At 42.5% G+C, this 23802-nt stretch overlaps 1 protein-coding gene across 4 annotated transcripts in view; it reads left to right on the forward strand.

Annotated features, from left to right (window-relative positions):
* The window catches only part of TBC1D30 (TBC1 domain family member 30), a 52465-nt gene that overhangs the window by 23072 nt on the left and 5591 nt on the right, over window positions 1–23802 (forward strand). For all 4 annotated transcript variants that reach the window (XM_026700065.2, XM_026700072.2, XM_026700078.2 and 1 more), the window contains 6 exons: window positions 1022–1207; window positions 1429–1597; window positions 2624–2792; window positions 17542–17647; window positions 22634–22740; window positions 22835–22974. In XM_026700065.2, the coding sequence (XP_026555850.1) occupies window positions 1022–1207; window positions 1429–1597; window positions 2624–2792; window positions 17542–17647; window positions 22634–22740; window positions 22835–22974 (877 nt within the window). The remainder of the gene's footprint in view (window positions 1–1021; window positions 1208–1428; window positions 1598–2623; window positions 2793–17541; window positions 17648–22633; window positions 22741–22834; window positions 22975–23802) is intronic.

A 23802-nucleotide genomic window follows, 5' to 3' on the forward strand; every position in this document is an offset into this window, starting at 1 on the left:
TCAGATTTGCCTTCAGAATTGCAAAACAAATAAAGCAGTAAACAGACTATCACTGCCAGAGTAGATTTAATTCTTATGAAATGTATTAAGGGAGTTTCCAAAGTAACAAAAATTAAATTCTGTTAATGCCCAGATAAAAAAGTAGCTTTTCTCTCATTGTTAACATGTCTCCTTAAAAACTTACATTTCTGTGCTACATTTCTGAATTTCTGAGTCTTGTCTTCTTTCCTTATCTTCTTTCCATCTATATTCTAGACCAATGATGGCTAATCTTTTTGGCACCGAGTGCCCAAAGCGTGCACATGTATTCCCAAAATGCAATATGTGTGCGTTCCCCAGGCATGGCCCTGCTCCCCCACTCATGTGTCCCCCCATGTATGCGTCCCCCTGTGCATTCACATGCGTCCTCTGGGCATGCACCCTGTGCATGCATCCCACCCCAGCGCATGCATAGTAGAGACCCGAAGACCAGTTGGCTGGCGGGAGGCGCGCATGTGCAGCGGAGCTGAGTTGGAGCGACGGCTGACATGCCCACAAAGAGGGCTCTGGGTGCCACCTCTGGCACGCGTGCCATAGGTTTGCTATCATGGTTCTAGACATTAGCTGGGAAAAATAGTAACTTCAGTGCATTATTTACCAGACAAGTAGCACAAGGACCAATTAATTTATTTTCCCTTCATATTCTGGAAATTCTAATTTGGGCTAGTTGAATGCTTGGAAAAAAGCATTCAGTCATGGATATCTTACATTCTACAGAATTGAAGAGTTGCTCAACAAAAAGAATCAATGTTTTATGTGACAGTTCTTACATTATTGTTAATGCATATTGATTGGGTGTAATTATTTCTTGAAATGCTGATTATTTGCTCTCAATCATTCTAGTGCAAAGATGGATGTTTTTATATTCTTAGATTCCAGAGCACAATATGTGATCAGTTGACTTCAGAAAAAATACAGAGGCTAATTTATACTTGTATTTAAAGAAATGTGAACTATTTCATTGTTTCTCTTTCCCACTTAGGATCTTCATCGAACTGGATGCAGTTCTTATTGTGGCCAAGAGGCAGAACAAGACAGAATAGTATTAAAAAGAGTTTTATTGGCTTATGCTAGGTGGAATAAATCTGTAGGATATTGTCAAGGTTTTAACATCCTTGCTGCTCTCATCCTGGAAGTAGTAGAAGGCAATGAGGGAGATGCATTAAAAGTAAGTATAATCTGTTGACCACATTTTTATTCATATTGTGTTCTGCTGGCTACTAAAAAATACTGTAGTATAGAACAACGCCCCTAAAGGCTAAATGAAGATGTATGGATATAAGAATCAGTTATGATTCAATTTATAACTTATGTTTATACAAATAGACTGCTGCTTGAAGATAAAGATTTATGTTTTATCTTTATCATGTTTTTCTGTTTTATTTTCAGATAATGATTTACTTAATCGATAAAGTGCTGCCTGATAGCTATTTTGTCAATAATCTGAAAGCACTGTCTGTTGACATGGCAGTGTTCCGAGATCTTCTGAGAATGAAACTTCCTGAGTTGTCTCAGAATTTGGATACTCTCCAAAGAGCTGCCAACAAGGAAAGTGGAGGTATTCAATGGCCATGAAAATATTTCTTCCTTTCTTTGATTCTTTATCTCTTAGAAATAAATTTTATTACTCCTATTTTTTAAAAAAATGTAAAATTCTGGGTTGAAACCATAAGCAGTGTTTAAAATTAGAAGGTGTTTCAGATGAGATCATTAAATAGGAATCTATGAAACCAGGTATGCAGATTAACAATATCAGGAATCTTAGGTGATAGCTAAAAGTCTTGATTTGATGCATGTATATAAGTTAGAAATAGTAGATTGTAGACACCTTTACTTCTGGGTCAGGTCTAATGATGTGTTAAAACCAGTTAAAAATGAGGTGGTAGACCCAAAAAAATCTAATATAGCAATATTACAGATTTAAAGCTATTTAAGTATTGTCCAGGAAACTTTTGAGATTTTCTGCATCAAGTGAAGCTTTTATATTTTTAAATATTAAAGAGAAGAGTAGAGCCTGTAAATAATGGACAAGATTGTTTTTATGGGCTTCAGAAATATTTTAACATACTTTAGTTTTATTTTGTGATCTCAGATGGTTTCCTGTTCAAGTATCAGTCTGATCTCACTGTAGCATTTCTGAGATCAGTTCTGTTTGATCGCATGTTAATTTTTTAAAGAGGGAGTCAATATATTATAAATTTAAAAATGGTATCCCATTAACATGATTATCTACTACGTTCATGATTGCTTTAGCTTTTTGAAATCATAGGACGCAGAAATTGAACACAATAATATAATTTTGTATCATACTACAATTCTGTACTCTATCCATTTGTGTGTTATGTCAGAGTGGGCACAGTGTGACTAGGTGAGACAACCAGGAGCAAATACAGCACACAGATTTCTATTTACATAGAGTGGTTTTATCCCTACAAAACCATATATACATACAAGTACTTTGGCCTTATAGCATTAGAACTTTACACCAGCTGGTCAGCTATTAAATCATCATTACCCTGACATGTTAAGATATGCAGGCAAGACAGCAGGCAGTTATGTTCCTGTTCCTCTTTTTCTGTTTCAGGTGGGTATGAACCCCCACTTACAAATGTCTTCACTATGCAGTGGTTCCTGACCCTCTTTGCTACATGCCTTCCTAACCATACAGTTTTAAAAATTTGGGATTCTGTATTCTTTGAGGGGTCAGAAATTATACTGAGAGTAGCACTGGCTATTTGGGCAAAATTAGAAGAGTAAGTATATTTTCACTTTATGTCTAAAAATAAACAATTGATACATTTTGTGGACAAGCTATCTGTAATGTTATTTAAGTACTGAAAACCATTGTTACACACCTTCATTTTCCCCTTGTACCATAAGATTTTGTTTTCTTTTGAATTTTTCTTATTTTCCCATACCAATACAATTTCCATCTTTCAGCGAGGTTATGTTCACTTGCTCATGGAAAAGACAGTTGTTGGGTTGAGGCCCACAACCTTTGCCTGAAGTTGAATTATTCTGATCAGTGACTATAGTACTAGATCGTAAGCAATGCTTTACTAGGTACATGAGAAACTGTGGGGTCTACATTAAAGTGATGGTGACAATTTGAATTTATATGCTACCACTTTCACCAGAATCAAGATGGAGTACATAGCCTGTTTCCTGAAAATAAGACCTATCCTGAAAATAAGACCTAGCAAGTTTTTATTGCTTGTGTAAGCCCTACCCTCAAAATAAGTCCTACTTAAGAGCCTGCGCAGCCACCTGCCCACCCATTCTGTCTGGTTGCTCACAGTGCTATGGCGATGAAGTTGGGGTGGTAATGGTGGAATTGCCCCATGCACCACACAGTGGCTTATCTCGGGGGCCTTCTGCAGCCAGACCACCCACACCCCGATACCTGCCTTGGGCCAGCAGCACCAGCAGCCATGTGCAACAGGAACCCACGTGGCCACCGGCCTACTTCTTCTGCTTGCTTGTAGTTGCAATGGAGCAGGAAGCTGAGTGGTGTGTTGGTGCTGTGGCTGCAAGGTAAGGCAGGTGTCAGGGCATGGAAGCGCTGGCTGCGGGGGCCCTGAGATAAGCTGGTGTAGGGCATGTTGGGGAAGTTCTACCTCCTGCTCACCTCATTGCTGTGGCACCGGTGCATCGCTCAGCCTGCTCCGTTTGGCCACGAGCAAGCCGAAGTGAGCTGGTGGTCACATGGGGTCCTGCTAGATGGGGTTGCCGGAGCCACCGCCACAAGGCAAGGCATGTGCCATGGTGTGGATGGCCTTACTGCAGGGGCCCTGAGGTAAGCCAGTGCTGGGTGCATGGGGCAGCTCCACCCCACCGCCTCACAGTGGTGACATTGGCATGCTGTGTGGCCTCCTGCCCTGCCTCAAGCAAATAGTAGAGATGGGTCTGCCTTACATGGAAAAAATAAGACACCACCTCAAAAATAAGCCCTAGGTCTTATTTTGTGCCCAAAAGAACACAAGACCTGGTCTTATTTTTGGGGAAACACAGCATTTCCTGCCAAGATGGCGCCAACGATGGCAGCCTTGGTGAAATGCTCTCTAATGGTTTCTTTATTCCTTATTATCTGCGATTCACTACGGATTTCATACTCACGAGACCATCTGCTAAGAATTAGGCAATGTTTCCTTAAGGAGCAGCTTTCTCATTCCTCACCCCACCTGTCTTTGCAAATGCGGAGGAGATTCTAACTAATTCCCTGGTGCTATGGATTACAACAAAGAAAGCAAAGAAGCGGCAATGCTGAAAAAGCCGAGGTAACAAGCGGGAATTTTAAACAGACTAAGGAATAGTGGAAAAAAAACTCTTCTCCCTTCAATCTTTCTGACTAATTTATGCTCACTTGCTAACAAGATGGATGAAATTCATCCCTTAAGTAGATGGAACTCTGATTTTTACAATTCAGCTGTACTTTGTTTTACTGAAACCTGGCTTAATCCACAAATTCATGGGGGACAACGCCATATACATCCCAGGGTTTCAGACATTTAGATCAGACAGAATTGGAGAGACATCAGGTAAAACAAAGGGTGGAGGATTATGTTTATATATCAACAGCAGCTGGTCTCAGGATATAACTATAATATATAAGTTCTGTGATGAAAACTTAGAGTCTTTACATATCAACTGCAAGCCATTTTATTCTCCACATGAGTTCTCATTTCTCCCAATAGCTGTGTATGTTCCTCCACAAGCCTGTGTAAACAAGGCATTACGAACTCTTGCTGATCAAATTATGGAGGCTGAAGCCAAACACCCAGGTTCCCTTCCTATCATTTTAGGAGATTTCAATCAAGCAAATTTAAGGAACTCTCAAAATATTTCCAGCATGTAAATTGTCCCACCAGAGGCAAAAAGACCAGTGCTACACAACAGTAAAAGATGCTTATAGGTCTTTACCACAAGCAGCTGTGGGACACTCTGACCATTGCACGATTCACCTTGTACCTGCCTACAAAGACTTAAAACCATGAAACCAACAATTAAATCAGTGAGGACTTGGACTGAGGAGGCAAAGCTGAAACTCCAGGCCTGCTTGATTGCACTGATTGGAATGTTTTTGAAGATACCTCTGCAGACCTAGATGAGCTCACAGATACTGTAACATCATATGTCAGCTTCTGTGAAGATTCACATACCAACAAGGAACCTGCAAATATATAGTAACAATAAACCTTGGTGTTGTGATTGGAAGGATCGGTCCTGTTGGGAGTTTTGAATCTGATGACTGTTAGATCGTGGATTGACGTCAGAACCAGGAAACATTAATCTGAAGGACAAGCCAGTTAATTAGCACGTTGCCTTAATGGGTATAAAAGGACACAGCTGAGCTGGTGCCTTTCGCCAGGAACAAAATGACTATTTTGAATGAGGACGTTACTGCAAAGAGCTCTCTGTTTGTTTGAATTTCGAAGGGGAGTCCTAACAGTTTCTGTCAGCCGTTATCTTGTTATTTCCTTTAGTTTGATTTGTTTGTGAAACGGCTGCTTTCTGTTTGTTCGTTTGAATTTCCAAGAGGAGACATAACATTATTGTTCCTGGCCCAAACAAACCATCTTTCAAGTAAGATGGATTTAAATCAACTGCAGCGTTTGGTAGAGCAGCAACAACAACAAATTAATCAGCTACTGCAAAGCAATGTGACGCTTCAGAATCAGGTAACACAATTGCTGAATTATGTTTCCAGCTTACCAAGCCCTGCTGCTGTTCCCCCTGCCCCTCCTGAGAGGAAAAGCCCAGTATCCATGCCGGAGAAATTTTCAGGACAAATGGACATGTTTCCGGCATTTCTGGGGCAGTGTCAATTTTTTATGTCCTTGAGGCCTGAAAACTTTCCAAATGATCGGGCCAAGACAGGATTTATTCTTAGCCTTTTATCTGGGCAGGCTGCTAATTGGGCTACTCCCTTGTTAGTTCAAGATAGCCCGTTGTTGAATGATTTCCAGGGTTTTCTTCAACAAATGAGAGTGATGTTTGAGAACCCAATTAAGATACAAACTGTGGACAGACGGTTATGGGACATAAATCAGGGGAAACGTTCCCTGCAGGAATACGTTGCAGAATTTCGTTTGCTGTGTTTGGATTCCAACTGGAACGAACCGGCTCATATGGCTGCATTCCAGGAAGGCTTGTCTGATGCCATCAAAGATGAGCTGGTCCATGCAGAGAGGGCTTTAACTTTGGATGCATTGATAGTTCAGTGCTTACAATTGAAGCTCGTTTACAGCAACGTGACGCAAAACGGCTTGGTATGGAACCATCTTCGTTTTCTCGTGCACAACCCACGCCACCGAGAGTTTTCCAACCCACGGTTAATGTTGAAGAGCCTATGGAGTTAGGCGCACTCCGCCCTCGCTTAACGGTGTGAGAACGTTCGAGAAGGTTCCAGGAAGGCTTGTGCCTTTATTGCGGGGGTCTGGGACATTTTGTTAATTCCTAGAAACGGAGAGGGACCCGCAGACCCGTACCTGAAATCACTCTTGGCTCGTCAGGAAAACAGGGTAGACCTGACCTCAAGGAAACCCTAGGTCGGACACATTTCACATCCCCACCTCAAATTGCTGAAGTAAATCCTGGCCCTCCTCGGCATTTACTTTTGGACACTCGGATTTTTCTACAGTCACAGAAGGAGGGAATTCCCGCTGTTGCGTTGGTGGACTCAGGGGCTACAACCAGCTTTATGGACCGAGCTTTTGCTACGCACTATGGGATCCCATTGGTTGCTGTACATCCACCCATTAAGGTGGAAACCGTGGATGGGCGTGAGCTCAAGTCTGGGCCCATTCGTTTCGCCACCCAGCCAGTGCGTATGATCATTGGGGATCATGAGGAGGCGATAAGTTTTTATATCACCTCGAACCTTCATCTCCCTTTGGTGCTCAGAATGTCCTGGTTGTGTTTGCACAATCCGTTGGTGGCTTGGTCGCAGAACGGTATTTCTTTTCCAAGTCTCCAATGTGTAGACCACCTGAGACAATTGGAACGAGCGACGCCTCCATTGGCTGTGGGAGACAGAGTGGGGTTGTCAACGAAACATCGTCAAGTTAATCATCAGACTCGGGGGAAGGGCCCTGCGGTGGGGGATAGTGTTGTGATTGGAAGGATCGGTCCTGTTGGGAGTTTTGAATCTGATGACTGTTAGATCGTGGATTGACGTCAGAATCAGGAAACGTTAATCTGAAGGACAAGCCAGTTAATTAGCACATTGCCTTAATGGGTATAAAAGGACACAGCTGAGCTGGTGCCTTTCGCCAGGAACAAAATGACTATTTTGAATGAGGATGTTACTGCAAAGAGCTCTCTGTTTGTTTGAATTTCGAAGGGGAGTCCTAACAGTTTCTGTCAGCCGTTATCTTGTTATTTCCTTTAGTTTGATTTGATTGTGAAATGGCTGCTTTCTGTTTGTTCGTTTGAATTTCCAAGAGGAGACATAACACCTTGGTTCACAGCTAAACTTAAGCAGCTACATCATTCCAGAGAGGAAGCCTACAGAAAAGATGACAGAATGGTATACAACCCGGCCAGAAACATATTATATTAACAAGAGAGGTCAGAGCAGCAAAAAGAAGCTACTCTGAAAAGTTAAGGAATCCGCTCTCAACAAATGAACCAACAAACATGTGGAACACTCTTAAAAACATCACTGGCTTCAGCAAATCTCCTTCCCAGGCAGAAGGAAATCAACAATTAGCAGATGACCTGATGTGTTTTACTGCAGGTTTGAAAGGAAACTACAGCCACCTATCTCCACAGCCCCCATCTCAAACACACCAACAACAGCCAAGCTTCCTACAACTGGCCCCAATCCATTGGTTCACAACCTCTGGTGATCACAGAAAAAGAAGTGCAAGATCTATTACACAGACAAAAGCCAGGAAAAGCACCAGGGCCAGACAAGATAACTCCTTCTTGCTTAAAAATCTGTGCTGACCAATTGGCCCCCATCTTTGCCCGAATCTTCAATAGATCACTAGAGATGTGCTATGTTCCTTCCCGCTTCAAACGCTGTACTATCATCCCAGTGCCAAAGAAGCCCTCCATCAAGGAACTGAATGACTACAGACCAGTTGCTCTAACATCTGTAGTTATGAAAATCTTTGAAAGGCTTCTGCTGTCCCACCTGAAAACCATCATGGATCCGCTGTTAGATCCCATGCAGTTTGATACCAAGAAAATAGATCAACAGATGATGCTGTTGATATGGCTCTGCATTACATCCTACAACACCTTGAATCTCCAAATACCTACGCAAGGGTCCTCTTTGTAGACTTCAGTTCAGCATTCAATACCATCATTCCAGACACTCTTCTAAATAAATTAAACCAACTAGCGGTACCTGAATACACTTGTAAGTGGATCATAAGCTTCCTAACAGACAAGAAGCATCAGGTGAAGCTAGGCAGAATCACACCTGATACCTGTACAATCAGCACAGCCCCCCCCCAAGGCTGTGTGCTTTCCCCATTTCTCTTCTCCCTACATACCAATGACTGCATCTCAAATGATCCATCTGTTAAAATACTGAAGTTTGCACAACAGTGATTGGTAACTCTAGAAATGGTGGACTTTAGAAAAAAATCCTCCCATACTACCACCTCTTACAATACAACACCGTATCAACAGTAGAGACCTTCAAATTTCTAGGTTCTACTATATCACATGACCCAAATGGACACCTAACATCAAAAATGTCATCAAAAAAGCACAACAAAGAATGTTCTTTCTGCGCCAACTCAAGAAGCTCAAACTGCCCAAGGAGCTGCTGATCCAGTTCTACAGAGGAATGATTGAGTCTGTCATCTGCACCTCTATAACTGTCTGGTTTGGTTCTGCATCCCAATAGGACAGACACAGACTTCAGAGGGTAATTAGGACTGCAGAAAAAACAATTACTACCAACCTTCCTTCAATCAAAGACTTGTTCACTGCACAAGTCAAAAAGAAAGCTGTGAAAATATTTACAGACCCCTCACATCCTGGACGTAAACTGTTTCAACTCCTTCCCTCAAAACGACGCTATAGAGCATTGCACACCGGCACAACTAGACACAAGAACAGTTTTTTCCCCAAAGCCATTCCTCTGCTAAACAAATAATTCCCTCAACCCTGTTCAACTATTACAAATTCTACATTACTATTACTGTTAATCTAGTCATCATTCCTTATCATCCATCCCCTCCCACTTGTGACTGTATGATTGTAACTTTGTCGCTGGTATACTTACGATTTATATTGTCTGTTTCCTAGTATGATTGATTGCTTATTGTACCCTATGACTAATCATTAAGTGTCGTACCTTATGATTCTCGACGCCTGACAAATGTATCTTTTCTTTTATGTGTACTGAGAGTATTTACACCAAGACAAATTCCTTGTGTGTCCAATCACACATGGCCAATAAAGTATTCTATTCTATTCTATTCTAGTCCAATTTATACATACATAGTCCAATTTATGTTCACAATAGTCTGGTGAGATCGGTTAGGCTGAGTAATATAAAATCAGGCCAAAAATCATTTAGGAAACTTCATGGCTAAATGAGAACTTGTATCATTCTTCTTTCAAGCCTTGTTCAACATTATATTTTAGGCAAACTCTTATAACCTGAAGTCTAGCAATCAGATTAGGCAAACACACAGAGAGTTAAATAACTAATTACTATAGTTGAGAAATAAACACAATTCACACAAACAAAAAAAGTCTTGATTTTCTCCCAAGCATTTTCCAGTAATTTATTTTAGAAAGATAGTGTTCTTACAGAGAATCTTACAGAGATCATAATGCTTTCCCTACTCTTGATATACTACTGGTTCTCACACTGACAGCCCTTTGTAGCATCCATAGGGTCACGTGATCAAAATTTGGACAGTTTGCAACTGACATATAACAGTTGCACTGTTCTGGAGTCATGTGATCATCATTTGTGACTTTCTCAGCTGGCTTCTAATAAGCAAAGTCAATGGGGGAAGCCAGATTTACTTAGTGATCACATAATTCACTAAACAACTGCTGTGATTTGCTTAACAATTGTGGCAAAAAAGATTATAAAATTGGGTGCAATTCACTTAACTACCTTGCTTAGCAAATGGAAATTTTGGACTTAATTGTGGTCATATCTCAAGGACTACAAGTGGTGTATATATTATAGAAATATCTACTATACAGGTCGAGTTTCATATTTTTTGATTTCAGGAACTTAATAGTAAGAAATGGGAACTTGGTCCTTTAGATGGTTTCCAATCTCTTATCCCATATCAATGTTGATGCTTGTGGGGACTGAAGTAGGATTCCAACAATTTTGGAGGTCAGATGTATTTGAAGCTCACAACTGAAAGCTTAAACCACTCTTCTAATACATAAGGCAATTTATATTTCACAAAAATAAAAGTATTTTGGTGGGTGATGCTAGTTATCCAGCATCTACTTGTTAGAACAATTAATTTTAAGTGGTTATAGCAAAAACTTTAATAGTTATTTCCATGGTAAATGCTGGAAGTTGAACAAGCTTTCTAAGTATTGTAACATTTTTTAAATTCTGTTAGGAAGACTGTTATGTCTTTGGAACTGGTTGGAGTCCCCAACCAGGTCCGCTGTTTGAGCGGGAGCACCAGCCGCTCCCATTGGCTGGCTCCGTTTGACAGTCGGCTATAAAAGCCGGCTGTCGAGCAGAGCCAGCCCGTTGTCGCCAGCTAACCTGCTAGTTAGAAGGCAGATGCGGCAACCCTTTATTCCCTGTAATAAAGCCTGTTCGTTGTTCACTCTGGCTCTTGCCTCTTCCTTCCATCGCTCTACAACACTGGCGACGAGGGTGGGATGTGATCGAAGGCTAGCCAGACGTGTTTTTCAAAAGAGCTGTGGTCACTGAAGAGCGAAGCCACGGGCGCTGAAGCAGCAGCCGCCAACGCTCACAAAGAGCGCGAAATTTAAAAAAGCCTCCATAGCTTTTGAGCTGTAGTCACTGAAAGCGAAGCCACGGGCGCTGTAGCCACAGCCGCCGGCGCTCACAAAGAGCGCGAAATTCAAAGAGCCTCCGTAGCCTAGAGAGACAGTCACCGCCTACGCTCTTCTAAGAGCGCAATTTAAATACGACTGAAGAAGACGAACCCTGCATCTTCAAAATGAACGCTAATCCAGCATTCCCACCATTCAAGCCAACCGAGGAAACGTGGGACTCATACAAAAATCGTTTCAGCCATTTCCTTGATGCCATCGGTTTAGCAGACGCCGCTGAACACAGGAAGAAATCCTACTTCCTCAGCTATTGTGGGGCTGCAGTTTTTGACACCGCTACAGCACTAGTCGCCCCTCGCGCTATCAGAAGCGTACCGTGGGATGAACTCCAAGAAATCCTCTCCAACCACTACTCGCCAAAGCCATCTCAGATAGCCAGGAGATTCGCCTTCAGAATTAGAAAACAGGCAGAGGGTGAGTCAATCAACGAGTATATGGCAGCTCTGAGGACAGCTGCCTTGCAGTGTGGGTTCAAAGACTACCTAGAAGACATGTTATTGGACCAGATCGTCTGTGGGGTCAGGGACCTGAGGCTCCAAAGACGTTTGCTAGCAAAAAAGGACTTGAACCTAGCTCTTGCCATAGAGGAAGCCCAAGCTGCTGAGCTCTCTGCCCAATCAGCAGCTGAAATTCAAGGTACTCCGTTAAAGCCCAGCAGTTCCACCATCCATTCAGAGGAAGTGCTCAGTGATGAAGACCCCACAGACTCATCAGACATTAACCGTCTTAAGCAACAGAAGCCTTCACAGGTAGGAGCGGGGCAGAGAAACAACTTCGCCCCCAAACAACCTTCCATTTGCCTAACCTGCGGAGGCTCCCACTCTAGGGCATCCTGCAGGTTTAAGAACGCCATCTGCCTAAATTGCCAAAAGAAGGGTCACCTCGCTAGAGTCTGCCTAGCAGGGCGTACCTTGCCTCAGAGACCTCCACCACCTTCTAATTCCCAAAGGCAAGTAGAGGACTGCTATACCTGCTACCACGCTAACCATACTTCCCAGACTCCCAATAAAATCAAAATTGCTATTTCTTTAGAAGGTAAACCCTGCAGGATGGAGGTAGACACGGGATCGGCACTTTCAATCATCTCCTGGGATACCCTAAAGAAGATCCAGCCCAGACTGTCGAAGAAGCAGCTACAGAGATGCCACCTGACACTGCGGGACTACCAGGGCAAGAACATCCCTGTCCTCGGGAAAGGCAAGTTTTTAGTTCAATTCCAAGCCTTTAAAGGCCATTTGCCTTTAGTGGTTGTTAATGGTGCCCTCCCCAGTCTGTTGGGGCTAGATTGGTTCCCCTCCCTCGGCCTTAGTGTAACTGAGATCCATGCTGTCTCAACTTCTGACGTAGATGCACTATTTTCAGATTACTCTGATGTGTTTAGCAGCGAGCTGGGTTGCTATTCTGGCACCCCCATCTCCTTCTCTGTGGACCCCCAGGCAATTCCTCTGCGCCTTAAGCCACGTAGGGTGCCTTTCGCCATCCGTCCCAAGTTAGACGCAGAACTAGATAAGCTACTAAAGCAAGGGGTGTTAGAACCAACTGATTTTGCCAAATGGGAGACCCCCATAGTCACCCCACTCAAGAAAGATGGCAGTTTAAGAATCTGCGCAGACTATAAAACCACCCTCAACCGTTACCTGCAGGTCAGCGCATACCCTGTCCCTGTTATTCAGCACCTGTTACACACCTTCGAACCCGGCACCATTTTCGCCAAGTTAGATATGTCCCAGGCATACCAACAGTTCCCTGTTGATGATCAGACAGCTGAATTACAAACCATAGTCACACATAGAGGGGCATTCAAGTGTAAACGCCTCCAATTCGGTGTAAGTGTAGCCCTGGGTATATTCCAATCACTCATGGAAAAGATTCTCCAAGGCCTCCCAGGGGTTGTCCCTTATTTCGATGACATCTTAGTATCAGCAATTGACAGACCTCAGCTCATACAGAGGGTCAGAGCGGTTCTAGAGAAGTTTAGGCAGCATGGCCTCAAACTTAAAAGGGAGAAGTGCGCCATCGCCACTAGGCAAGTGGACTTTCTGGGATATAGGATAGACGCCTCTGGCATCCACCCAATCGAATCCAAAGTAAAGGCCATCCATGAGGCACCCACACCAACTAACAAGACGGAGCTCCAAGCTTTTCTGGGGCTACTAAACTTTTACGCCTCATTTCTCCCGCACAAAGCATCTATCGCTGAACCCTTACACAGGCTGTTAGACAAAGAATCCCCCTGGCATTGGGGACCCAAAGAAGCCCATGCTTTCAAGTCAGTCAAATCCTTACTTACATCGGATGCAGTTTTAATTCAATTTGATCAACGACTCCCCCTGGTCCTAGCTGCTGATGCATCCCCTTTTGGGATTGGGGCTGTCCTAAGCCACAGACTTCCCAACAGTTCCGAGGCGCCAATTGCCTTCTTCTCTAGGACCTTCTCTACGGCAGAAAGGAACTACAGTCAAATAGATAAAGAGGCCCTGGCTGCGGTGGCTGCAGTTAAAAAGTTTCACGAATTTTTTTTCGGGCACCATTTTGAACTTGTAACTGACCATAAACCTCTCCTGGGACTCTTATCAGGGGATAAGCAAACCCCGCAGGTACTATCACCTAGAATGACCAGATGGACTTTGTTCCTGGCCGCTTACTCATTCAAGTTGGTGCATCGACCTGGCAAAAACTTGAGTCACGCCGATGCCCTTAGTCGCTGCCCCCTACCAGTCCCAGTCGAAGACCCAGCACCGGTTCACGCCATTTTTGAAGTTAATGAACTTAAATTACCAGTTACAGCCGAGGACATTGCTGCGCACTCAAAAAAAGACAAGATAATTGCCTAGGTTCTGGACTGGGTGGGAAGCGGGTAACCGGAAACTCAAGGTACCGTTGACTTTGCTCCTTTTAAAACCCGTCAGCAGGAACTATCGAAGCTACAGGGATGTCTGTTGTGGGGTACAAGGGTAGTCATCCCAGCCACTCTTCGTGTACCCATCCTGAAGGTGCTTCACGAGGGCCACCCGGGCATCGTAAGGATGAAGGCTCTGGCCCGCAGCTACGTCTGGTGGCCCGGCATGGATGCCCAAATCGCCAGCTGGGTAAGCTCATGCCAACCTTGCCAAGAAACCAGGGCTGCCCCACCAGCTGCCACGCCCACCAGGTGGGAGAGTGCTAGTGCCCCTTGGTCCCGCCTGCACATCGACCTGGCTGGACCGGTGCATGGCAGGACCTTCTTGGTGGTTGTGGACTCCTACTCCAAGTGGATAGACCTGGCCCTGCTACCCTCGACTACCACCCAAGCGATAGTTAAGGCTCTGACCCGCTTATTTGCTACCCATGGACTCCCTGACACGCTGGTGTCTGACAATGGCCCGCAGTTCACGTCATGTGAGTTCAGTATGTACGTTGCTAACTTGGGCATCCGACACATCCTTACAGCTCCCTTTCACCCCACTAGCAACGGGATGGCTGAGAGGGCAGTCAGGTCAGCCAAGGAGGCACTCGCCAGGTTCGGCCAGGAAAACTGGCACTCTAAACTGTCACGTTACCTTCTGAGCCAACATACGACGCCATGCACCACTACTAATAAATCCCCTGCCGAACTCTTGATGGGGAGACGCCTTAGGACCACCCTGGACAGGTTGCACCCCCACTACTGCCCAGACGCCCCTTTAGGGTCTGACAGTCTGGTCAGGGACTTTGTCCTGCATGACCTGGTGTACGCCAGGAATTATGCAGGGGATCCTTTGTGGGTACCTGGTCAAGTCGTATCGGTCACAGGTCCGAGATCCTACAGGGTCCTCCTGGAAGATGGACGCTTGTGGCGGAGACACGTGGACCAACTCAGAAGGCGATGGAGAGGTGCAACCGTTACTGGCCCAGCCCGACCTTCCAGCACCAGGGGCTCCCTGCCGGTGCCAATCTGCTCAGACGGAAGCTCCCTGCGGGACCCGGTCTACCCCGTCGACCAGGAGAGTTTGCTGGAGGACCCGAGTTCCCAACCAGAGTCACCGAACCAACAGCCAAGCGAACCTGTTTGCCAGCCGGACCTAGCGACTCGCCCAGGTCAGCCCGAACTGGGAGACTTACCGAACTCGCAGAACACTACACCTGACCAAGCCCATTCCCCAACAACCTCCGAGGCGTTTCCCGGGGGCAAGGACTTGGCGCCAGCCAGCAGTTTACCTGGGTTACGACGTTCTGGTCGCCAGCGCAGACAACCGACTTCCCTAAAGGACTACGCATGTCCCCAGCTGGGGGAAAGGAGTGTTATGTCTTTGGAACTGGTTGGAGTCCCCAACCAGGTCTGCTGTTTGAGCGGGAGCACCAGCCGCTCCCATTGGCTGGCTCCGTTTGACAGTCGGCTATAAAAGCCGGCTGTCGAGCAGAGCCAGCCCGTTGTCGCCAGCTAACCTGCTAGTTAGAAGGCAGATGCGGCAACCCTTTATTCCCTGTAATAAAGCCTGTTCGTTGTTCACTCTGGCTCTTGCCTCTTCCTTCCATCGCTCTACAACAAAGACATTAAACAGTTTTATTGTTCTTGACAGATACACTGAAAACTATATTTACCAATGTTTTCTCAATGTCTGTAAAGATAATTCTAAGCAAAAGTTTGCCAGAAAATGCTTTATAGTATATAAAGGCGTTAGAACTCTTTTTCTAACATTCATATTTTTATCTTATTTTATTTATTTATTCAATTTCTATAGCTGCCTATCTCAGTCAATGACTCTGGGTGGTTTCTGATTCAAAATCCCTGCAAAAGGAGTCAGGAGGCAGAAATTATTGCTAAAGAGAAATGCTAATGCAATTATTATTAAACTACTTTGAAGTCAGTCTTCAATGAGCTTCACTTCTATTGAGTTTGAAACCTTGAAGCAGTGAATTTCATTAGCCAGTCCCTTGCAGCTGACTTATATAAAAGTTCTTTAAAAAAAGACCCATACCAAGTCTTATTGTTCCTGCTCCTGGAATACAGTCAAGCCTTGATCTATGCAAGTTTAATGTTTAGATAATTTTCTTTCAGGAAGGGATGCATCTAAACTGCTAAAAACGCTCCTAACTGTTGCCTCAATCCAGGAGGCCACTGAGAGAAATAAGTCTAGAAGCACTCCCAAAAATGTATACATCTTCCTTCTGATATTTTTGTTCCCCCATTTAGAACAAGCAGATCTGCCCCCTCATTAAAATGATTGTCTCTTACAAATGAGCACCACCTTCTTGTCTGGATTCAATTTCAGTGTTATGCATCACCCAACCTATTACTGATTGCAGAGAGTCACTCGGAAACAACTCTATTTCCTGATGAGGGTATATTTCCTGCCTCAGAAAAATATACCTGTAATATGGGTGTCAGCATAAAGCTCTAAATATGAGACCAGTGAGTTTTCAAATCAGGCAGATCAGAAGAGATTATTTTGACCCATTTTCATATTATGCCTCCTGCTTTCAAGGAGCAACTATTTCCAGGCTACACTCTCTGGAATCTACCTGAGAAATAGAAATTATTAGTAGAATCAGTTCCAAGTCTTGGTAACTAATGAGTACAATAAATGTTTCAGGTACCTCTACAGATGTAAAAGTATAGCCATTAATCCATACGGGTTCCATCCATGACAAAAGAGAAACTTGAGACTTTCCCACTAACCAAACATCCCCCTGATTAGAATAAATTGTCAAAATATATAATCTACATAATTTATCATACTTGTGATCAACTGGGATAGACTTATTATAGCTGCTATGAATTCCTAAATTCTTCTAGACAAAACCCAAAACCTCAAACATCAAATGCAACTTCCACTGGTCAATTAGGGATTCTTTCAGACTGTAGCGCAAGCAATAAATTAACAAATTCTTCAATTTATTCCCAATTCCAAATCAAGGTGCTCATGCTGAAATATACAGTTTTGTCACAGTTGTTAAGGTACATACTGTTTTCATGAATCACAGCAAAATCACATTTTCTCCTTCCTCAGCTTCAGAATATTCAGCCAAAACAGATGTGGCCGATATCGGCATACTTGTTTCCCTAATTAGATATCTATTTCACAGGCCAGTGTAGTTTCTCACATACAGTCAAATCATAGATGATATCTGCTTTATAGGACTGACCTGATACTACTGAGACTAAAGATCAGGTTCTTTGAAGGGCTGACCTCTCCAATGGTTGATTGCTGATAAAGATTTCCAGAAGGCAGAAAAGCTGTTAAATGCTTAATTTCCTTTTCCTTGTGTAACTGGATATCACCATATCTTTATTCTCTGCCCTTATTATGATAATTATTTGAGGGTACTGATCTCAAGCTATCCTTGATGAAGCAACATTTTTGTAATTCCCTGTTTAGGCCATCATTACCTAGGCTAGCCAGCCTTAAATGTAGTCCTAAGGAAACAAGAAAAACAGCTTAATAAAGCAAATAATGTACAGTATAGGATTACAACATATATAGTAACAGAAATATTTGTGTTGTGATGCAGGCAGATCAATTCTTGTGAAACTGCAGATGACTTCTATGGCACCATGGGAAAATTAACGCAGGAGATGCTGGAAGATAAACTCATTGATAGCAATGAACTCATGCAGGTTAGTAAGAAAATATGAAATTAGATTGTATTTAAACCAACTTGATATATCCTGTTAAAAATATTAAAAGTTAATTAAGTCACAGAGTCAAAGACTCAATCTCTGACTTTTCTAAGTAAAGCTGAGAAAGATTGCTTCAATCCCAGTGGGACTATTGTCTTATCAGTCAGTGAGAAAATTGGGCTAATGATTGACATGAAATCCAACTTGCTATATATGTTTAGTAACAGTTAAAGCTCAAGTAAAATTCTTAATAGTGCTCTCTTAATAGCACATTGTTCTATTATTAATAACAGGATTCATTAGGGTAATGTTTGCTTTCTATCTAACTTTGGCAAGTATTTTAAAGCAAAAAAAATCTTATGAATAATACAATATTATTATGTTTTTAAAAATATACAATGGTTGTCCATTTAGCTCTATCCTTGATAATGTTTTAGATGTTAGTTTGTATAGCAATTTTTTTGGCTAAGGAATCCTGGGAACAAATCATAAAATAACTAGGTCTGAGAAGCACTGCTATAATGAGAAATACATGAAAAATGTCAGCTTAAACTGCTTTCCAGTTAGTTATGGACTGCATTTTAGAGCAAAATCATAATATGCAATCTTTTATGGCTACCAATCTAGAGCAGGGGTTGCCAATCTTTTGGACCTCAGGGACCACCAAACTCATAATTTTAAATTCTGCAGACCACTAATATGAATTTTGACTGACAGTGGCTTGCTGACGTTGAGGGAGAGAGAGAGATCGGATCTAACCTCGGAGGGCTGGTGGTGATGTGTTCTCTCTCTCTCTCTCTCTCTCTCTCACACACACACACACACACGTCCCTCACCCCCCCACCCCCTCCAAGGCAGCCACATTCCTTCACTAACCTGCTTTTCAGCTCCACTCTCGGGGTGAGAGAGAGAAAGAGAGACGGTATCCCGTGATCGCAAATAAAGAACGATTTGATTGCTAGGAAAATGGAGTGGGGATTTTCTTGCAGACTTTTTTGGGGATTTTCCCATTTGCTTTTCCCAAAGACTCATTTCTGGTGGAGTTTGGGGGAGAGAAGGAAAGACTTTTGCTGTTTTCCTTGCGTGCAGCCAAAAGTAGAAGAAAGATGCGGAAGGGAGCAGCCTGGAGGCCAGGCGAGGCGAGTGGGGCAAGTTCTCCCCCTCCGCCCTTTCCCCCCCTCCCCTCACTACCTCGTGTTGTTCGCAATGCAAGCAATGCAAGCCTTGTGTTCCCGCAGGCCATGTGGGTGGCGCAGTCTTGTGTTCCCGTGCAGCCTGGATTAATTGTTTTAGGGGTGACATTTCAATGCGGATCACCAAAATTTTATCGTGGACCACCTGTGGTCCAAGGTCCACTGGGTGGTGAGCACTGAACTAGACTTCAAAAAAAATGCACTGAATAGCATCCAAAAGACAAATCTGGATTGGAGTCCAGATTTCTTAGCCCACTGGTATTTGTCAGAACAAAATTAATCTAATATAAGGTAGTCCTCTTCTCTTAACAACTAAGTCTACATTATTTTGAAGATATTGTTGAGGAAGTGAAAATTATGTATTTCATTTCAGAAGAATAATTCACAATAGTTAGAAACAAAAATAAGGTGTGTGTTTGTGTGTGAGAGAGATTAAAAAAATCCATTCACTGTCTGGGGATCAACAACACTAATGAAATGATATGGTCACTGTTTTTATTTATGGAATAGACTGCAAGAAAAAGGTTACTACTGAAATAAATAATTTCCAGATTCTCTCGGACTCCTCCTGCTCAGGAAAGGAAGGGGTACAATAACAATGAAGAGATGATAAAACTAATGCACAGAATTTAGACTTGCAGTGCATGGGGGAGAAGTTGTTTACACTTTAGTTGATTTTGTGCTGCTGAATTGTTTGCCCACCACTATCAGTACAATGTGGGATTTTTCTCATCTTTCATGCAAGATACACTGTTTGAGGTCTAGCAAATTTGCATATTAAGCCACAGGTTTTCAATCAATATCTTATTTATTTAAAAATATTTTCCCCAAAATGTTTCCAAATTTCATCTGTCATTATTTACTCTATGCCTTTTGTTCATTTCTTAAAATTATAACATTTGTTATTCCATAATTTCAGTTTGCAAGGGTTTATATTTAGAACAATATTTGAGAATAAGGAAACCATATATTCTAATAAAAATATCTAAAAGCAAGCAGTATATATACATTTATTTTATAAAGACAAATGTGAAAGGTTGTGCATGAAAAATTACCTAACCAAAATAAAGGACAAAAATGAGTTTTTGAAAAAATACTGTAAATCTAAAGGATAGTTTGCCCCCTCTATCCTATAGAGACTTTATTAACTTAACTTATAATATCCAAAAGTTCCCTATCAATGTGTTTCAGTCCTAAGTATGTAGTTTTGATTATTTATTGGATGACTTTAACAGATAATCAGAGTTGGAAGGCACCTTGTAGGTCATCTAGTCCAACCCCCCGCCCAAGCAGGAGGCCCTACACCATTTCTGACAGATGGGAGTCCAATCTCTTCCTGAAAGTCTCAAGTGATGGAGCTCCCACAACTTCCAAAGGCCAAGCTGTTCCATTGCTTGATTGCTCTCACTGTCAGAAAGTTTCTCCTTATTTCCAGGTTAAATTTTTCCTTGTTCAGTTTCCATCCATTATTCCTTGTCTGGCCTACAGGCACTTTAGAAAATAGCTTGACCCCTTCCTCCCTGTGGCAGCCCCTCAAATATTGGAAGACCGCTATCATGTCTCCCCTGGTCTTTCTCTTTACTAGACTAGCCAAGCCCAGTTCCTGCAACCATTCATTGTATGTTTTCGCCTCCATCCTGTCCCCTAATCATCCTGGTTGCTCTTCTCTGTACTTTTTCTAGAGTCTCAACATCTTTTTTATAATGTGGTGAACAAAACTGGATGCAGTACTCTAGGTGTGGTCTTACTAAGGTTTTATAGAGTGGTATTAATACTCCCCTTGATCTTGATTGTGTCCCTCTGTTAATACAATTTAGGATTGCATTCGTTTTTTTGGCTGCTGCTGCACACTGCTGGCTCATATTTAGCTGGTTGTCCACTAAGACTCCAAGATCCTTCACACAGTTACTGCTATTGAGCCTGGTTTCACCTAGTCTATATGTGTACTTTTGGTTTTTCTTGCCCAAGTGTAGAACTTTACTTTTCTCTACATTGAATTTCATTTTGTTAGATATAGCCCAGTGTTCTAGTCTGTCAAGATCCATCTGGATCTTGAGCCTATCTTCTTGGGTGTGAGCTTTTCCTGCCAGTTTAGTGTCATCTGCAATTTTGGCAAGTTCCCCATCTATTCCCTTATCTAAGTCGTTAATGGATATTGAAGAGTACTGGGCCTAAGACAGAACCTTGTGGCAACCCACTGCTTACTTCCCTCCATGTAGATTTAGACCCATTAAGGACTACTCATTGGGTACAGTTTGCCAGCCAGTTGCGAGTCCATTTAGTGGTGGTGCTATCTATTCCACTTTTTTCTAGCTTACTAAGAAGTAGGTTGTGGTCTACTTTGTCGAATACCTTGCTGAAATCTAAATATATTATGTCCACAGTATTTTGCTGGTCTACTAATTTAGTCACTGTGTTGAAGAATGAAATGAGATTGGTTTGGCATGGTCTGTTTTTAACAAACCCGGGCTGACTGCTAGTTATTACCTTACTTGTTTCTAGATGTTGGCAGATTTCTTTTTTTATTATCTTTTCCAGTATCTTCCCAGGTATTGATGTTAGGCTGATTGGTCTATAGTTTCCTGGGTCTGTTTTTTTTTCCCCCTTTTTTGAAGATGGGAACCACATCAGCTCTTTTCCAGTCCTCTGGTAGCTCCAGGATTTTTGAAAGATTGTGCAGTGGTTCTGAGATGACTTCTGCCAGCTCCTTTAAAACTCTGGGATGTAATCCATCAGGCCCCGGTGATTTGTTTCATCAAGATCAGAAAGGTGTTCTCTTACTATTTTTTTTGCTAATTTTAACTTTTATTTCTGGTCTGCCTTTTACAGTTATGTTTTTGGTGGGTTGAGTTATCATTTCTTTTTGCGTGAAGACAGAGGCAAAGAATGAGTTAAGCAGTTCTGCTTTCTCTCTGTTGCCTGTTACTTCCCTGCCATCTTCTCTCTTTAGTGGACCGACTGTTTCCTTGATTTTTTTCTTGTTATTTATATGTTGGAAGAAACTTTTTTTATTATCTTTGTATTATTATTATTATTATTATTATTATTATTATTATTATTATTATTATTATTGACTTTGACTGTAGAAGTACTGAAAAAATGAGAACCTGACTTGACACAACAGGTTAGTATTCTTGTAATATAATGCAATGCAGTAATTTCACTGCATAAGCCTAAACCATGGCCCAAAGTCACTTAATGAGTCTTATGATTTAATGGGAATTTAAATGTAGATTTCCATCGTAGCCCAATATTTCCTGTTTCCTGCTCTAGGAGACATATCATATTTGTTAGTGTTGAGTTATTGAGAAATCCATTAAAGAGAGAGTTTCTTTATATATACTGTAAGTAATAGACGTATTTCTATGATATATATGCTGCTGTTGATACAGACTATTTCTTTAAAATTGAAATCATATAGTTCAGACTCCAAGGCATTGAGGACAAATGCATTTAAAGGATAAAAAAAGTTGGGTGTATATTCCTTTGAATACAAGAAATACATACATTCACAACGTTTTCATTATTTTCACCCTAACATTCCTGTTATCTCCAGTGGTTATATCAGGAGTTGACTGGTTATATTTCTTGTGGATTATTCTTTGTAGTTCCTACAGACAAGGTTTGTTGTGTTAGTAAAAATCAAGCTTTTCCTATTTGCTATGGTAAATGTGGAAAAGGCATTGCCTAATCTTGCAAATTTATGGGAATTCTCTTGTATTTGAATTTGCATGGAAAGTGTCCTTAAAGGCATTGTTTTCTTCAGTTTCTTTCGTCTCTTTTTTAATAGATGGTTTATTCAATGGCCCAGTTCCCCTTCCCTCAGCTATCTGAATTAAGGGAGAAATATACATACAACATTACACCATTTCCTGCTACAGTAAAATCAACTGCAAGGTAAGGCATCTTCTGTCTCTTGCTGTAAGTAATGAAAGTTATATGAGCTTGAGGAATCGCTCACATTATTATTCTGTGTGCCCTGGTTTTTTAGCCAACTGGGAAAAATAAAAGACAGTGATGAAGAGAATGAAATAGATGATGAAGACTCCATAGCAAATGTTATTGGATGCCTTGGACCATTTACTGGATTTTTGGCTCCAGAACTACAGAAGTATCAAAAGTATTTCAAAGGTAAATATTAATTTCTGGAATTTCAATAATTTTATGGTGGATTCAACTGGTATATGGGGCTTCGTTGCTGAGACTAATTTCATTTCCTCAGATGTGATATTTCAGTTCTTACTCCCAGTCTGATCTAAGATGATAAACATGCAAATAAAAAGTCACTGCAGTTGTGTGACCTTTAAGACAGTGACGTGATATGTCTAGCCTGGGTGTCAGCAACCTGCAGCTCCAGAGCCACATGCAGCTCTTTGGGCCCTCTACTGCGGCTTCCTATCCCATCACTGGCTGCCTCACCCCTCACTCTCCCCTCCCTTGCCTGGCCTGAGAAGGTAAGGGTGACGGTGGGGGATGGAGAAGCAGCCGGGGCTGATTCTCCGGCACCTCACTCTTGCTGGAGCTTCTTCCAGCCCTTGGTGCTGGGCCTTGGTCATTTGGGGAGACATGCAACCTGCTCTCCGCCCTGAGACACTGGCTTGACTGGGCGGCGACTGACACCAGCCTTGCTAACATGAGGGCTGGCGGGGTGGGAATGGGATCCCGGAGGAGAGGACGACAGAAAGGTCAATGGACTTGTAGAATCCAGCCACAGCTCAGGGCAACGGGAAAAGGGAGCTGGCCCACGCACACCCACCCCAGGAGTCAGGCTCAGAGAAGGCTGAGCACCCTCTCCAAAGATGCACACTTGTCAGCCAGTTTCCCCACCACTCCCTATGTCTCTCTCTCTCTGTATGTGTGTATCTCTCCCACGCTCTCGCACTCTATCTCTGCGTCTCTTCTTTCTCTCTTGGAAAGCCGTGGCTGGGCCAAGCCAGCAATCTCTCCTTGGGGCTCTTC

This window comes from Pseudonaja textilis, chromosome 5 (assembly GCF_049901715.1).
Source record: "Pseudonaja textilis isolate UNSWEBS1 chromosome 5, rPseTex1.2, whole genome shotgun sequence".
Classification (NCBI taxonomy): domain Eukaryota; kingdom Metazoa; phylum Chordata; class Lepidosauria; order Squamata; family Elapidae; genus Pseudonaja; species Pseudonaja textilis.